Below are 18623 nucleotides of genomic sequence, written 5' to 3'. Positions count from 1 at the left end.
TATGTATTTCTGTGCGCAGTGGTTGGCCTTCTTTGTTGTTCTTGGTGCATATAGATAATATTTTACTGATCAGGAATTGCATTACCGTTTTAGTCATCAAATTAAAACCATACCTTATCTTGGTCACTATATCAAATGATATTTGTCTCGCGTAAGAAAGTAGTGCTGTCTAACATTCATCATAGGTTTACTGTACCGCAAATGAATTTTTATAAACAAAAACAACAGTAAATTTGCATAACTATAGTTTATTATAATTATCAGTATCCAAAGGCTTACTTGACATCGAGAGATATACACATTTATTACAGCTTTATAGAACATTATAGAAAAGACTAGTCATAGAAAAAATAAGGCAAAATAAACAGATTTATAAATACAATATTAGCAAGAGGTCCTATCAAAACAAGCTCAAGACCATTTTAACAATTAACTGAGCACAGGTGCAGCCAATTAATTCTGTAAAATGTTAAAGTCTGAATGTGAGATACAAGGTTTAACATAATGTTAGGCTATATCATCAATCTAGATATGAATCTGTATTTCACTAAATAAGTCTTGTCTTTTTTAATATTTGAAAGTGAACTAATGTATATTAAAGTTCACTTTGATATCAGCCCAGAGAAAATCTTAGGATACTATGGTGCAATTTTGGCACTTCCCAATAGGGGCTTTAACACTTACTAATTTTGACTTGCACATAGTATGGGAAATTATCATAGACAGCACAGTACTGAGCAAAAGGTCAGCTCTTCATTTATTTAATTTCCAGTCAAAACACTGATTTTTTTTTTAATTTATTTTCATCTGACTACTCCCTTCTTCACACAAGTGTATTATCTTATCTTTAGTTATCTTGAAAATGAATAACTTAATAGCTGTTTTCACTGGAATATTAAATAAACAAAGTCTAGTCTATTACTTTCACACAATACTGTAGCTTACCAGTACGCCATCATATTGTATGCTTGCTGTGAGGCCTAAATCAGCGATCACAAATCTTTTTCCAATGCCTGGCACCTCTCTTCCAATGAAGCTTACACATTCAAAAAGTACAGTAAGTGTGTCACAAGGCCTAAAAGCAACAGAGCAAGTAGCAGGCTTGCTGCGTTGTGCCACACTACAGCAATGCTGACAATCACAAAGAGGATATGATACAAAATGGCTGAGTTGTCACCTTTGTATAGCTCCCATCCTTTAGTATTGACAGGACTCTACAGTGCTCATTGAATTGCAAGGGTTTACAAAGTGTAGCTACATAATATACTATCAAGACCATAAATACTGTGACAGCAGAACTAGATAACATGATAAAAAGCTAAGTCTAAGGATAATGACACCTGTAATACATCAGTTGTCCACATAAATACAAATATGGCAGAATAATAGGATAGTTAACCAGAATAATAACTTTATGAAATCTCATATTTACAAAGTCAGTCCCTTACTTCAGGCTTTTCAAAAAAGCCTCATTTACTAAACGTCGCAGTGAAATGGCAAAATAGTGACGTCAGCTTTCTCACTTGTGCTGCTAAGTCTGTTCAAGAGTGACCACCCAGAATCTCTTCTAGGTTAATGTCTTTCATCCAGTCATCATTGCCTGAACCCGACTTGAGCAAAGAATCAATGAAGTCTGAGTCTGCATTGATCCCTGGTACCGTGTTATCCCCATCCTGCAGGAAATCAAACGTCAGCCGACCTGCCCGGCTATTCTGGTAAGTTCCTGGGCTTTGGGCCGTGCTTATGAACGTGCTCATGCACCCCTGCTGTTCTGGAGAGGACTGGTTCAGGCTGCTAACCCCAGGAAGTGGGGTTATGTGTGGCTGGGTAGGTCTGGGGGCAGAGCCCCTAACGGCAGGGTTTAAGGGGATTAGTCCAGAATGAGGTGCCACTTGATTTGGAGGACCAATAGGCCTTGGTGGGAAGTGACCATCAGTTTGTCTCTTTACATCTAGTCCTTGAAGTCCACCATTTTGTTTTGGAGCACTTACCCAACTCAAGCCAGTCTCCCTACTTGTGGTTGTGGTCATTCCACCCAGTCCTTGGCCAAGGATAGTGTCTTGGCCTGCTGAACTGGTCCTTACGTGTTGTGTAGTCGGGACAACACCTGATGGAAAAGAAACAACCTGGGTGTTTGCTCCCTGAAACTGTGGTTTGTTCTGATGCATTCCAATTTGGACCTGTTTGTTAGCTTGTTGGTGCAGTTGGTTTGCACATGTTTGGACTTCTACAGGGTCTGATCTAGTATGGAACCTTCTGTCTCCAGAGTTGGGCACCATTTTCGCTCCTTGGCCATTGGGTAAATGGCGTGAGAGGGACGGAATGTCAGTCTGATCAGAGCCGTTATTGGTCAGTGGAGAAGATGCCAGACCTATGCATACAAGAGTATGATTGTAAAATGGTCACTGAAAACCTTAAATCACCCCTAAGTCTTACAAACAATATATGTAAAGTTCTTCTTCTTCTTCTTCTTTCGGCTGCTCCCTTTAGGGGTCGCCACAGCGGATCATCTGCCTTCACCTTGCCCTATCCACTGCCTACTCTACTTTTACACCAACTATCTCCATGTCCACCTTCACTACATCCATAAACCTTCTCTGAGGTCTACCTCTTCTCCTTCTAAATATATGTAAAGTTATTGATAATACATATTCTATTCCAATTCCATGGATGTGTGAAACAGTTCTGCATAGTACAAGAGGTAAACACAGTTGTTCAGAGTGGTTGGATGAGAAACTGACTCAGATTTTGTTACAGTTGTGATGACAGGAATAAATAAATGAAATATGTACAAAACTGAAGATAACTAGATATTTTATGTTATTGGTCAGTTATCTAGCAATTTGGTTTTAAAGTCATTATATAGACTAAGGTAAAATCAGATCTGTACCTGGATAAAGGGTTGGATGTTGCACTCCAGCTACACCTTGGGGTTGTTTGTAGTCAGGTGGAGGCCTTGTCAAATGCCGGTTAAACTGATCTTGTGTGTTGAATTTTTCCTGAAACAAAAAATAGAAGCAAAAATGAACAGTTGGAGCACAACTAAAACTTCACTACATCCCCGTTTTAAAATCCCCTAATCCAAAGCATCTAAGAAATTTATGGATCTTTAAAAAAACATGATTCTTTTTTGGTATATCTGTGCCTGTACATAAGTGATACCAGAAAGATTGTTTTTATTTTTTAGTGTTGCTATGCTGGTTAGTTTGCTGGAGTTATTTACTGTATCGTTGGTGTGGTGCGGAATTTGGCTCAGTTGTCTCTGGCTTTTGCCTGTATTTTTCTGCTGAGTGTTGGGAGCAGGTGACCGCTGCTGTTGGGGTTGCCCAATACCAGCCAGACAACCATTTGCTGATAAACGTGGTCCTGGTGCCAGTGCCTGTTGGACAGAAGAACATTAGAATTACTTTAGAATAATACACTTTACAATAATATAGTTATAATATACAGTTATATACATTTTACTTTACAATAGTATACAGTTACAGGGGTTGGACAATGAAACTGAAACACCTGGTTTTAGACCACAATAATTTAATAGTATGGTGTAGGGCCTCCTTTTGCAGCCAATACAGCACAGCATCAATTCGTCTTGGGAATGACATATACAAGTCCTGCACAGTGGTCAGAGGGATTTTAAGCCATTCTTGCAGGATAGTGGCCAGGTCACTACGTGATGCTGGTGGAGGAAAACATTTCCTGACTCGCTCCTCCAAAACACCCCAAAGTGGCTCAATAATATTTAGATCTGGTGACTGTGCAGGCCATGGGAGATGTTCAACTTCACTTTCATGTTCATCAAACCAATCTTTCACCAGTCTTGCTGTGTGTATTGGTGCATTGTCATCCTGATACATGGCACCACCTTCAGGATACAATGTTTGAACCATTGGATGCACATGGTCCTCCAGAATGGTTCGGTAGTCCTTGGCAGTGACGCGCCCATCTAGCACAAGTATTGGGCCAAGGGAATGCCATGATATGGCAGCCCAAACCATCACTGATCCACCCCTATGCTTCACTCTGGGCATGCAACAGTCTGGGTGGTACGCTTCTTTGGGGCTTCTCCACACCGTAACTCTCCTGGATGTGGGGAAAACAGTAATGGTGGACTCATCAGGGAACAATACATGTTTCACATTGTCCACAGCCCAAGATTTGCGCTCCTTGCACCATTGAAACCGACGTTTGGCATTGGCACGAGTCACCAAAGGTTTGGCTATAGCAGCCCGGCCGTGTATATTGACCCTGTGGAGCTCCCAACGGACAGTTTTGGTGGAAACAGGAGAGTTGAGGTGCACATTTAATTCTGCCGTGATTTGGGCAGCCGTGGTTTTATGTTTTTTGGATACAATCCCGGTTAGCACCCGAACATCCCTTTCAGACAGCTTCCTCTTGCGTCCACAGTTAATCCTGTTGGAAGTGGTTCGTCCTTCTTGGTGGTATGCTGACATTACCCTGGATACAGTGGCTCTTGACACATCACAAAGACTTGCTGTCTTGGTAAGACATGCGGCAGCAAGACGTGCACCAACAATTTGTCCTCTTTTGAACTCTGGTATGTCACCCATAATGTTGTGTGCATTGCAGTATTTTGAGCAAAACTGTGCTCTTACCCTGCTAATTGAACCTTCACACTCTGCTCTTACAGGTGCAATGTGCAATTAATGAAGATTGGCCACCAGGCTGGTCCAATTTAGCCATGAAACCTCCCACACTAAAATGACAGGTGTTTCAGTTTCATTGTCCAACCCCTGTATATTAAACATATAAATAGTTAAATTTAAATGAACAATCTACAGTGTATTCTTTACAGTATAGGATCATTTCTTAACAACATAAGTGGACACTGTGATTGTATAGGGAGTCCACTAGATGGCAAACTTCATCAATTCCTCCAGCACATCAGATTGCTCATGTCCATATGACTTGCTGTGTATGGTCTCACAAAATTTTCACAAACTTTAATATTACTCCTTAATTTCCATAATGTCTTTATAACCGTCATCACAAATTAAGAATGCAAACTACGACTAACAACTACAAACAATTTGAGGTGTCAATAGCATGAACCCATATGCTACCGACTACATACATATAGACATTAGCATGTTTGCAATTTCTGTAGACTTACATATATTGATTTAAGGATTTTGCCAAAATGGCTCTGAATAAAACAAAAGCTGCCAGTGAGATACTCATTTTTTCATGTTGAAACAGGGTAGGGATTACTGTAAGACTGATAGCTATGTTGAAGCCCTGCAACATTTGTCCGGTCTTCCAGCTCTTTTGGGGCACAACCCAATCAGTTCCAGCAAATGACAGATGTTCTCAGCCATGGTGTAGAACCACACAATGATAGGTGGATCTTACAGGCTTTTGTGCCTTTTTATCTTTCTGAAACAAACTCTTAATGCAGACAATAAAATGTGTCAAGTTAATACAAGTGGTTCCTTTACACAAGTATAACCTATTGCCTGATTCATGCTTGTTTAAGGAATGTACTTAAAATCATTCCATTCATTCATGTACTAATAACTAATTATGCAGATGGCTTAGAGTCAAGATGACAACCTGAAAGAGCTTGCTATTTCAGCAAAGGCTTTTCTTTGCTGTAAGTACAGAGAAACCATTTACTATAGTCATAAATTGCAGAAATTTGTCCCCCTTTGCTATTTAGGTGTCTAAGATTTTCTATTTTCTCTTCACCAGTTACTGATATTGCCCCTGAACCTGCTCTGAATACCAATACTGCCAACTGCAGCTGGATCCCCTATTGCCTCCTGCCTCATACAGATCAGCACGCAAGCACTTTTCAGAACAGCATCAGTTTCTCTTTCAGAACATCACCCCAGCCTATTAATCCTTAACTTTAATGCTACTGAAGTTTCATTACAAAAAAAAAAAAACCTAAAAAAAAAAAAAGCAAAGTAGACCACATCAGTGATAACTGTAATAAGATCTCTTAGAGGTCCCAGAAAGGTGGTGAAGACCTGTTTATTTTTTTGTTTGGGCATCTAGACAAAAGAAGCACCAGTCTCTCAGAATGTTTACTGATACAATCAAACTGAGCATATGTGATTTAGAATAATTAAGAACTACAAAGCGACTTTTTTACACAATTATAATAACCACAAATAAAAAGAAAAGATGCAGTACAGTTTTTTTGAGGTTTCATAATCTTCTCTGGCCTGTAAACTCTTTGGTATCATGTACTAGTAGTATTTCAGTCTGTAAAGAATCATCAACGAATTATTCTTTTTTGTGACCCTCAGTGGCCATTTAACTAGCTCCACTTACTTACCATATCTTTATTCTCTATCTGGGTAAGACCACCACAGAGCAGTTGTTATTTGCATGTTGGATCATTCCATGTATTGCACTGATACTGACATGTTTGTGTGTGCTGCACAGAGTGGATTACACATAGCAGTGTTTCTGGAGTTTTTAAACACATCAGTGTCACTGCTGAACTGAGAATAGTTCACCACCCAAAAATATCCAGCCAACAGTGTCCTGTGAGCAGAAACTGAGCACTGATGAAGGGCTAGAGCACAACTGTGCAGCAATAGATGAACTGAGGTACAGTAAGTGGACACAGTGTTTAAAAACTCTAGCAGCACTGTCGTGTCTAATCCCCTTACATTCATGCAATATTAGCACTCATTACCATTCCACTACCATGGCAGTGTCACTGCAGTGCTGAGAATAATCTACTAGCTAAATAATACTTGCTCAGAGGTGGTCCCTTGGGGGTCTTAACTACTGATGAAGTGGGTAAAGAAAAACTAACAAATCCTGCAGAGAAACAGATTGCAGTCTGTAAGTGTGCATGCAGTACTGTGCAAAAGAGCATTCTTAATTGAATGCAAAACAGGCAATAAGCACAAGTTAGTCATTTTTCAGGAGGTATTTCTAAAGAGATTATAAGATAATCCACTTGAATAAGGAAGAGGAAAGTCAAGCTCCACTTTTGCATTTGATCTGAAAAAATCCACTGGTGTTTATGTCCATCCTGCCACTGTGAGAAGACAACTCAATGCCATGAGTCTGAAAGGATATGTAGCTGTCAAGAAGCCTTACTGAGAAAAATGAAATTCTCAAATCAAACAAAGAGGTGGCTGGTGTTCTCAGAACAGTGGACTGACCACTCAAGAGTCCAGACTTTAGCATTTCAAAATGTGTTTGGGATTACTTGGAACATGAGAAGCAGAAAATGCAACCAACTTCTAAGACTGTACTATGGAGGTGTGTAAAAATATTCCTGCAGATTTTTTTGGAAAAAAAAACTGAAAGTAAGTCTCCTGGAAAGAATGTAAACTGTAATAAAGGCAAAGGGTATGCACACTAACTACTTGGTACTATATTTTTACACAGTACTGTGTATGGTAAGTGTCTTAGCACTAAAATTCCACACAGGTCTCCTCATTACAACCATGCAAAGAAGTGTGAGTGTCTGAGAGGTGAGACTCAAGCAAGAGCGTTTGAAAATCTGTACGCCTTTCCCTGAGCAAACTCTGTTCAAGTACATTATCCCATTCATTCAAACACACATTGTGTATATACTGTCAATCACTGTGTTGACACAAAACATTTCCCAGAGTAAAATGGATTCAACCACAGTGCAGCGAAGGGCCATTACTGTGAGAACAGATATCTAAATGAGAAACTGCTTCCAAAGCCCCACTATGGAGCTCCCAGTCCGAGAGCACTGAAAGGAACTCCTCTGCCACGGGAGGAATTCCCCGCTTTGACAGGCCATGATGAGGGAAGAGGGTGTGTGAGAGAGTGCTTTGCAGCGATAGCCACTATTCACAAGCAACACTATCTACAGAGACGCAGACGGCTCCATAGAGGAGCTGATGAGGAACTAGCTGAGGTCACATGCTGAGATGGTTCAGCTCTGGGAAGTCCAGTAATTAATTAGAGGGCAAGTGAAGAGCGCTGTCTCCCTGCTGAGAGTTCAGAGTAACTTCTCATAGAATGTGCAGATAGAGTTTTTTATTACAGAGACTTGCAGTGAAATATTACTACAGTGTATTTTGTAGGTCATCTTTTTCAATACCAGTATAATAGTAGAGTACAGTTGAGTCCAATTTTGCATTCTTTTCTAATTGAATTCAACATTTTGGTACAAACTGTATTGTCAGCATAACTATTATTGTTATTATTATTACTACATCATACAAAGGCCTTAATAGGTCATTTTCATAACTTTGCCTAAATTTGAAGTGACCACAAAATATCAGTTCTTTTTTCACTTAGACAGTACTAACTTCTAAAACTTTCCATTGTTTATTTTTTATGTAAAAAATCCCATTTTTGTTATGTGGTCTCAGACTTTTGGACCCCTCTGTATCTACATGATCAACTGTAAAAGAAAGTGATGTTTAAAATATAATATGGATTAGGTCACCAAATACTTGAAATTTTTCTAGAACAAAACATCTGCTCCTAGATTATATTTATAGAAAGTATTTGGTGACCTAATCCATAACACATTCTAAACGATTTCATAAAATCCCAGCTTTTAATGTGGTCTCAGAATTTTGGACCCCAGTGTATTTACACGATTAACTGTAAAAGAATGTGATGAGGTTATTTAGAATATAATATGGAGTAGGTCACCAAATACTTGAGATTTTTCTGTGCTATATTTCCAGGAAGTATTTGGTGACCTAATCCATAAAACAGTCTTAACAACTTCATCATATGTTGCATAATGCTCATGCCATACAGCTCTGGAACTGGATATTTTCTGACTCATCGATATACATTAAGCAAATAAAACGGTCATACACTGCTTTGTATTACACCCAATTAGAGGCGCTGTGAGAAATCATGACTCTAGTCAGAAGGTTTGGACAGAAAGTGTTCATGTTACACTGGAATGGACTTCCATGGCCAGTATATTTGCTGTATGGGGGAGTTAGAAGGAGTGCGAGTTCCGTTAATCCACTCTTTTGTCATCCTGATGTGTCATAAAGCTGTTTTCCATCTCTGCTCCACTCTTCGCTCTTCAGCGTGTCGTTAAATGAATACCACATGTGGCCGTGGACTCCATAAAACAGGGCTGTGATTTAGGCTTCCATTCTGCCCCGCATTACAAGCAGCTGACAGGGCTCCAGGCCCAAGCCTCGCTGCTCTCTCTCTCTCACAATACTTCCTGCAGTCTGGAGGCAGGGCTGCCCTCCCCAGGGAAAAGTTCGGCATCTGGACTTGGCCCCGGATCGCTTTCCCAGGAAACAAGCCCTCGCCTTGCTGTGCAGCTCCAACAACCTGGCACCCCCACCCCCCCCACCACCACCACCACCCGTTCTCACTGAGATGAGACTCCAGAAGGGTGAGGGTGAAAATGAAGGGGGAGAACCACAAAACAACAAAGCTGTGAACTGTGATAATTCTGGCCTGTAAATTGAAAATAAACTTGAAAAGATTTAAGCTTTGACTGTTCCTAAAGCAAATAAAGTAAATATAAATTTTGCACATTTTTAATAGAAACTAAAGATGTACTAAGACTGTCACAATTACTCAGTAAAGCTTGATTACTTGCTAAAAAAATCGTATTTTGGAGACTTTGAAAGGTTATGCATGATCTGTTATTGTTCAGTTAATCCTATGTTTATTATTCTGCCTCCTTTAAAACTCAAAAAACAATAGGTATATTACCTGACTGCTAATTGAATCAGCAGTGGCATCCCTAAAATTGACATTTATGTCAGGAAGCCGTTCTATGCTGATGATCCAGACCAGTATTCACAGAGCAAGAGTGGTGATGGAGGGTCTGTTTTTGTGACCGAGATAAAGCGGAGAAAATACTACATCAGCACTACTACTGCTTTCTTTGTGAGCAGCAGCCCTAGTTCTCATCTTAAGATGAGTGCCCTTTCAGATAATTAAGCTCAGCTTATTCTGTCTTTTCAAACTGGAAAGGAAAATAGATGTAACTTTTCCCACTTGTCTTTTAAATCTGAATTGGTGTGTACTGATTGACATTTTAAACATTTTGGTGTCAGTTAATTTCATGTCATTAGATTTGGACAAATTCCATATTTCAGTCTGATTAGTGCCATCCCAGTTTAATCCATTAAAAGGTGCCGCTGAAGCTCACCCAGGGCCATGGCTTTTTATCACACATTTCACACAGCTTCTCCTCTACCATCTGAACCCACTAGCACACGAATCGCTCATTCAGATATTGACTAGTCAGCATAACGCAACTTTAATCAAAAGTATCAGACATTTTGCCTTAAAAACTCATTGAAGTATTTAGGGCAAGCACGGCTCTCTATGTAATACATCTCGCTGTCAATGCAGTTTCCCAAGAAGAGAGTGAACACAGTGCTTTCCCTCAGGACTAAAAAGATTTCCATTCGATTTCCATGATAGGCCTTAATACCACAGAAAATATGGATCTCAGTTTTGACGACCAATCACTAGGCTGTGAGAACAAGAAAACAAGAAACAGAGCCCACATCTTGGTCTCTTTAGAGGCATTCTGTGAGCTGCTCCCGATGGGAGGAAGTTCAGCACGGCTTGTGAGGGTTCCACAGGGATCGTGGCACCATTTCGGGACCTTTATTTCCATGGCATTACTAATTCAGTTGACTGTGGGAAGAGGCTCGGTGCTCCCATTTTTCTCCCCATTGTAGCAGAAGCTGCGTCTTTGTCTTCACTTCAACAACATGCTTAACCCCATCAGTGCTGTATTGCTTCTGCTATCAGCTACATTTCACTCACTTAAATTGGTTTCTTATTAATATGGAAATTTTTCTTTACTACTTTACTTTGAGTGAGGAACTTGACTTGAATTGGCCTTTTGCTGCCAACTTTACATAACCACAGTCTTAAAAGCAAGGGTTTCTAAATGTTTTTTGGCATAAAAATGAGAGTGAGTAGAATATGAGTGCATCTTATATGTGCATTATACATTGAGGAGAAAGAAGTATTTAGTTTTCTGCAGCACTGCATTTAATTTTGGCCCATTCCTCATGGCAAACAGCCTTTAACTCCCCAGAGTTACCAGGGTCCCTCTGATGGCAATTTCAAATGGGAGTCAAATCAGGAGATTGGCTAGGCCAAAGCAAGCACCTTCACACCTTCGTCTTTAGAAAGCAGTACTGCATCCATCTGTGTGCATGTTTGATGTTGCAATCCAGTCTGTCTTCACCTCACATTGGTTTCTTGGCCAATGAGATTAAATTCTCATTTGATCTCTCCCAAATAAATGCATCTTTCCTTTCACGTCACCCTCAATGACATGTAATACCTCCATACTATTTGCACAGAAGCAGTCCCATATTTTGAAGCTACCACCTCTGTATGGAGTTCTTGGGATCATACACACCTGACGAGCTGTGTTCTATTTTTGTTTCATGTGACCAGAGTACACTGTTCTGATTTGTTTAAACAGTTCATGTGCAAATTTAAGACACTTATCTCTGTGTTTTTCAGCAGAGGAGTTTTGCGTGGGATGCTGGAACAAAGATGACTGCAATGCAGTTCGTTGCTTATTATTTTCCATGTAACTGTTGTTCCTGCTGCATTCAGGTCGTCTTGCATCTCCTTTTGAGTGGCTGCTGGTGTCTGTCTTACCTTTCTTATCATTAGTCAGAGAGCATGCTGTAAAATCTTGCATGGTGCATATATCTGAGAATTGTTAGTTGTAGTCCCACAAATTTTCCACATGCATATTATTGAACCAGTTGTGCCGACAATGATGTTGTGTCAATACTTTTTTTTATCAATACTCTTTTTTGTTTATATTTAAAAGTACAAAGTCAACAAGTAAAAAGTATATTTAAAGTGGACATATGCACTGAAAGTACAGTGAACAACGCAAAACAAGTATTTGAATACTTGTTTCCCCTCACCATATATTATATAATATGCTACTTACAAATTACAGATTTTGCATTAACAAATTTTCAGGTTTCTTAGAATTACAAAAAAAAGAGCTAAAAGAAACAAGAATATTAGCCTGTAACAGAAACTCATTATCAAATCTAAACACAAGTTAAAAGAGTGTAATCTGTGTAATTATTCAACATTCTAATCTTATCAGTTCTTCAAAGGAGTGAAGTTCATTATGCATTCAGGGGACTGGACACAAGTCAAAAGATTTACATTGTATGTACATTTCACGATGTGGTGAGAGTAGAGAGCAGGTGGAAGAGAATCTGGAGAGGTGGAGGTTTGCACTGGAGAGGAGAGGAATGAAGGTCAGTAGAGACAAGACGGAATACATGTGTGTGAATGAGAGGGAGGCAGGTGGAAAGGAGTAGAGGGCGTAAAGGTGGATGACTTCAAATATCTTGGGTCAACCATCCAGAGCAATGGACAGTGCAAAAAAGAGGTGAGGAAGAGGGTGCAGGCAGGATGGAGTGGGTGGAGACGGGTGTCAGGGCTGATGTGTGACAGAAGGATAGCAGCAAGAGTGAAAGGGAAGGTTTACAAGACAGTAGTGCGTCCTGCTATGATGTATGGCTTGGAGACTGTGGCTCTGTCTAAAAGACAGGAGGCTGAGCTGGAGGTGGCGGAGATGAAGATGCTGAGATTTTCGTTGGGAGTGACAAGGATGGACAAGAGTAGAAATGAGCAAATCAGAGGGACAGTGAAGGTGGAGCAGTTTGGAGATAAAGCCAGAGAGGCCAGGTTGAGATGGTTTGGACATGTGTTGAGGAGGAATAGTGGATATATTGGGCAAAGAATGTTGGAGATGGAGCTGCCGGGTAGAAGGAGAAGAGGTAGACCTCAGAGAAGGTTTATGGATGTAGTGAAGGTGGACATGGAGATGGTTGGTGTAAAAGTAGAGGAGGCAGTGGATAGGGCAAGATGGAGGAAGATGATCCGCTGTGGCGACCCCTAAAGGGAGCAGCCGAAAGAAGAAGAAGTACATTTCACGATGAATGGCCTAAAAATGAACAACCTAAAATAACTGAAAAAAGTCTGGTTCCATCGACTTACGTTAAAAGTAAAATAGATTTTTTCCTTCTCCTGTAAAGTTACCATTTTGGAGATACGAGCTTTGCTTCTAACAATAGCAATATGCTTGTAAACCGCTGCAGCTTTATTTATTTTTAAATGATTTTCCTCTACTGTTCTAGTCACTCATGTGACATATAAACTACAAAAACAAATACATCACTCCTCAATGAAATGCTGAAGTAACAAGCAATAAAAACCCAAAGGAGGTTTGATGGCTCCTATTGGACCTAATTCCATGGACTAAACTTATAGAAATATTTAATCACTGTCAGAGAAAAACCTCATATCTCAAAAAAGTCACTTTGCAGAAGAAAGGAAAACTCTTAAATTCAATGTAAGTTAATGTATCAAGATTTTATTCTGTCATTTTTTTACCAGTCACAACTACCAGGTACTCACCAATGCTGCTTTTTGAAAATTTACCCTTCTGCAAACATTAGCTGCAGTACTAACTGACCCCCTCTGATCCATCTAATTATTATCCTTGATTAGCTGAATGAGGTGTGAAACTTGCAAAAATGTAGGAGGAGGGTTGTTAACCACTCTTCCAGACCATTGCTATTGGTCTGTTCATCATAAAACTAAATAATGTAAATGATAGTGTAAAACAGAAAAAAAAAAAAAATCGAGACACATACTTTTGTATTTGACAGTGTTGCTTTGAGTCTAAAGGCATGAGAGAATTTTTGTTGCCCAGGCAATATAAGGCCTATCAGCTGATAAACACTTCTAAAATTAACATACAAATGACTGAGAACTCTCTTTAACTGCAAAGATAAATACTCTATGAGGGTTATTTTGAAAAGCATTACAACAATCAAAGGAACTCTCACTGCACAGGAGGTGAATGATGCATGGAAGATGTGGTAATTTCCCACACACCAAAAGGAATGGTAAGGAAGGCAGTGAACGAAAAAGTTTTCACGATCTTCTGCTGTCTCTGTGTCCTGTATGTTCAGATCTGCTTTTGAAAATGGGTTACGAGAGCCCCTCTTGTGTGGTTCATGTTATCGTTTCACACAAAGCCATGCGAGAGATACTGTTTGTACTAAACTGAAAAGGGGGATGTTCTAAAGCTCCCCAATCATAACAAATCAGTGGTTCAACCTCCGGCACCAGGCTAAGCAGATTACTGTCATTTTCCACAACTTGTCCCTTGCAGCTAACAACCTCCAATTAGCAAATCCCGCTGTGCACATCTATGCCCTGGCACTGAGCGACTGTGACAGGCGGAGAAATTAGAAGTCTTGCATGTTAATCCACCACACTCTAGCAAGCCAGGGCTCTCATCAAATTGCTTTGAGGGGATATACATATTCAAGATGCCTTGCGAACACTGACATACAAACAACAATCACGACAGGAACAACAGGCAAACAGCAAAGTGAAGCTGCTTAGAGTTGCAGCCAGTAGGCAGGATGATAACAGATAACAGAGGAAGCTGGCCAAAAGTGCACAAAGAACTGAACTGGAATTCCAGATTATGCAGTCAAAATCTTGTTCTGTCTTCATAAATGTTACAGGTTAATTGAATAATGCACATGGATTGTGTTGAATCACTGCATGTGCTACCTCTTCGCTCAAGAGAAGCTACTCTAGGAAATAATTATATACTCAAAGGACAAACTTTTATTACTTGAAATATAACTGACAATCTTCAATTAACATTTTGTAATCTATATTATTACTTAATATATAGAGATATTGCTCTGAGACTGTGGAAAAGACATCCACCTGCTATGCGCCAAGCCCTTTTAATCTCAGATTTTAAATAAGGGCTAAAACATACCAGTGAGAGAAAGTGGTAATACTAAGTGTTTCAGTGTCTGTTTTTCTTTAACTCATCTGATCATCTCTCATTTTTGTGTGTTGTTTTTCTTTTGAATTGTCTTGTGTGTATTTATTGTGCTATATCATGTGTTCATTGTGAGGATTCTTTGCACAGCACTTTGGTCAACATACGTTGTTTTAAAGTTGCTTTGTAAATACATTTTATTTACTTAGTTACTTATTCATGTTTGCTGTGTCCCTTAAGACAGCCTACAAAAATAAACAATCGAAGGCCAGATGGCCTCAAGGCCTGAATGCACTTAATGTGTTAAAAAAAATTGCTTTTTAGCTCTCTCTTAAGTGTAGTGATCATTACACATTGCCTACAATATGAACTAATTCAGCTTTTTTTTTTTTTTTTTGTATTGCTATCATAGTACATCCACATATTTTTCTTACAGTTATTAGCTGGGGTGGGCAATATGGTATTCATTATTATCGTAATAATTTATGCCTTGTTAAGTCACAATATCTCTTTCTGAGCATATCATGGAAATAGTCAATACTTTCAGAACACTCACACTGTTACAAAGAGAACATAATTAGCCCAGTTTAACTGGATTTTGTGCAGTGTTATATGTGAAACACAATTAATTGTATTCATGCTTTTTAATACTTTGTTTTTTTTTTACAAATAATAAAAACTCACAAAAAAACTAAATATAGTGATGAATGTATCAAGTATCATGATGTTATTTTTTTCCATATCACCCACAGCCTAGTAGAAATCAGCTATTTCACATCAGTAAACATTTAAGTCTATAATAAGTTTTAAACTATCAAGACAAATTAGACTTTCTTACCTGTCTTTGAGTCATTTTCAGATTAATTCCTAGACCATGCTGGTTAAGAGGAGGCCTCTGGCTCAGAAGTTTGGGCTGTAGACATGATGATGACAACTGGAACTGCATTCTCTGACCTCCTGTAGATGACTGCTGTTGAGTGGTCAGTTTGCTCTGTGACCCGGTCATGTGGGGCATTTGCTGGCTAGTTGTGGATGATGCTGTTTTAGGGGTAAAATGCAGCATGGGTTTACTGCTGAGAACCTTCATGTCTGTGGGATTTGTTGGATTGTATCCACCAGGCTTGAAGAGGCAGTTGGGCATTCCTTTGTTTTGACCCGCACTCTGAGGGCTGATTCTTGGCTGGCTGAGGGAACCAGAGCCGGCAACTGGTTCCTGACCAAAGCAGCTGGAATTGGGGTGCCCTCCTATTCCAGAGGACCAGTTTCTAACCCCCCCAGTTTGGCTCTGCTGTTGCTGGTGGTGGAGGAGAGAGTTGGGTTGCTGTTGGTTGGCTGCCATTTGCTTTAGCTGCTCAGCGTGGGACATTTCAGGCCAAGAAGGTAGACCTCTAGAAGTCGTTCCTGATGATACATGAGTATGGGTCATTTGCCCAATGGGAGATGTTGATAAAGCAGTGAACGAAGGTCCAGCAGATGCTGGCCTAAGTTGTGGAGAGCTTCCTGAAGCCTGGCCATAATCAGGCGAGTACCTCGTTTTGATTGGTTTATCTAAGTGTGGGCAGGGATGGGCTGCACCTGCTGAGCTGGGACGACCTAGATCTAAACCAAAGTCATCATCTTGCTTCAGCATCTTTTCCAGTTCCAGGTCATTGAGTGGTGGCACTGACTTGGTAAGCTCATCAAACAGATCCTGAAGTTCAGGGTCAATCTGTCCGCCACCCTCTTCTTTGAAGTCGAACACCATCATAGGGTCTGTTGACTGGCTGCAGGGCTGAACATCGATGGGCTCTTTCTTCATCTCTCTGAGAGTCATGTTGAAGAGATCACTTCCTACGTCATGGGGCATCATGAAAGGGTCCTTCCGTCGAAGTGTGTGGCTCAGAGCTACAGACCCTGCTATGCTTGGAGACTGCCCTGAGATCATCGCACAATGTCCGGGACGAAGAGAGCCAGTCTCCATACGAAGACGCTTAAAGTCCGGTGCTGCGCCTGTGCCCACGCAGGAGAGGCCATTCTGCTTAGCAATATATCCAGGAGGCTGTCCTTCAATTTTTCTTCTTAGTGTACCTTGAAGCTGTAAAGGAAAGGAATAAAGGGTTAAGAGGGTTTTTGATGGAACTTGTTTTTGAGTAAAAGATCTGCTACAAAGATGTTTAAACATCTACATAAGGAATGACTGGCAATTAAAGTGGAATAGCACAGCAGAGGAGAATTCCTCAAAAAGCCTTTGGTCTAGTTCCCTCCACTTAGGCCAAAGCGAGCCCATTTTCTGAAGCGTGAAGAAAAGTGCACATAATGTAACAAGACCTTCTCTATCTAATTAATGAACTCTTATCAAAACACTCTTTGATGTTGCAAACCAATTAAAATTATGATGAGAGTTCTAAATATTAGTGTATGAAAAAAATATGGCCCAAGAACACATTATCTTTATGTAAATTGATCCAATTTTGTAATTTGCTGCCAGGCTTCTTAACCATGTTCACTTGACCATTTCAGATGAGAAGCAGAAGCAAAGAATTATTAATCTTTTATGATTACATTTATGAATTCTCTTCAAGCCTGGAAAAGAAAAGCTGCTACCTACTTGTAGGTTAGATCAATAATATGTGCCATGCATGAGATTACCTCTTAATTTTTATTATATATAGACTTACTTTAGTCAAGTGCAAGTAATTGTGTTTAATCTTGTGCTCTTTTTTTACAAGAAGGCTTTTCACAGGTATCATTTAAGTCAAAAACACACTGGAACAAGTGAGATTTAACATTACCAACAACAGAAAATCAGATTCTAAACCCCTGCATTAGCTGAGCAGATAAATTTAGCCATCAGATAGACAGAGCAGCTAGACAAAGAAAGCCTTTATCTGTTTGGCTCATTTGCATGAATTATATTTCCCCCTGTTGGCTCACTGTAAAGATAGCAGCATACTCCTTTGTGTGCGAGACTGTTCTCTTTGTCTCTCGTGTTTTAATTTATGTAAATGAGACCAGAACAATGACTCATAAGTCCCATTTAAGTACGGAAGCATTTGAAATTGCAGTCGAAGACACAAACAGAGTAACTTCTAGTTCTATCTTTTCATGAGCCGAAGAACTCCATTGCTGTGGTAATCGAGAATGTGCTAGAAATACTCTAGAAACAGGAAAATGAACCAACCAGCATTATTTTGGTCCAGCTGCAATTTTGCCCACACATGCAAAAGCGTAATTATTCAAAAGCAGCCTGACATTATTACCCAGGGAGAGATAATGTGTTGGATGCAACATTAATATTTGTGCAGGGATGGTGCAACAGAGGCACAGTTCACACTAGTGGCAAATTGGAGGCTTTTACATTTGCTGGAAATATTTCACAGTGGTGGGATGATTCATGTCCTTCAGGGTTGGGAGTGAGCACCACTCTCTCACTCGCTCTCTCTCTCACTCTGCTTGCCTGTGCTGTTTACTGTGAATGACATGCTTGCATCAATGCCTAATCACCTTCCCACTGTCTGACTCATCAGGTTAGGGATGAATAGTGAAAATAGTGTCAAACAGGTTCAAAGCAATGAATAAAGCAGCTTGTAAAGGCTTGTATGTAAGGACAGTTTAGAATGGACATATCATGTTTTGAATTCACTCAGTAATTAATTAATTTGTACATGAAAGATGCAAATAAGATCAGCAATGACACCTCTATCATATAAACTTACCAAAAAATGAACTGCATAAATATAATACCATAAGAAACGAGTCACACACAAGCCTAATATCACTACGAGTAATGCCACGCGTTGTTTGGAGTAGTGTAAAGAGTAGCCCCACTGAACTGAAATCACACTTTCTTATCTGGCAGTCT

The 18623-nt window shown here is 39.8% G+C and overlaps 1 protein-coding gene across 1 annotated transcript in view; it reads right to left on the bottom strand.

The window, feature by feature from the left end:
• Positions 1–228: 228 nt before the first annotated feature.
• zmp:0000001236 (mastermind-like protein 2) overlaps positions 229–18623 on the bottom strand; it is a 63333-nt gene continuing 44938 nt past the window's right edge. Inside the window, exons 2-5 of the mRNA XM_017696780.2 lie at positions 15621–16856; positions 3224–3379; positions 2891–2999; positions 229–2371 (exon numbers count right to left, since the gene is read on the bottom strand). Of these exons, the coding sequence (XP_017552269.2) occupies positions 1542–2371; positions 2891–2999; positions 3224–3379; positions 15621–16856 (2331 nt within the window). The 3' untranslated portion in view covers positions 229–1541. The remainder of the gene's footprint in view (positions 2372–2890; positions 3000–3223; positions 3380–15620; positions 16857–18623) is intronic.

The sequence above is a fragment of the Pygocentrus nattereri genome, chromosome 17 (genome assembly GCF_015220715.1).
Source record: "Pygocentrus nattereri isolate fPygNat1 chromosome 17, fPygNat1.pri, whole genome shotgun sequence".
In the NCBI taxonomy this organism is placed as follows: Eukaryota; Metazoa; Chordata; class Actinopteri; order Characiformes; family Serrasalmidae; genus Pygocentrus; species Pygocentrus nattereri.
The sequence above is the reverse complement of the archived record's forward strand: the minus strand, read 5'-3'. Positions and strand labels throughout refer to the sequence as shown.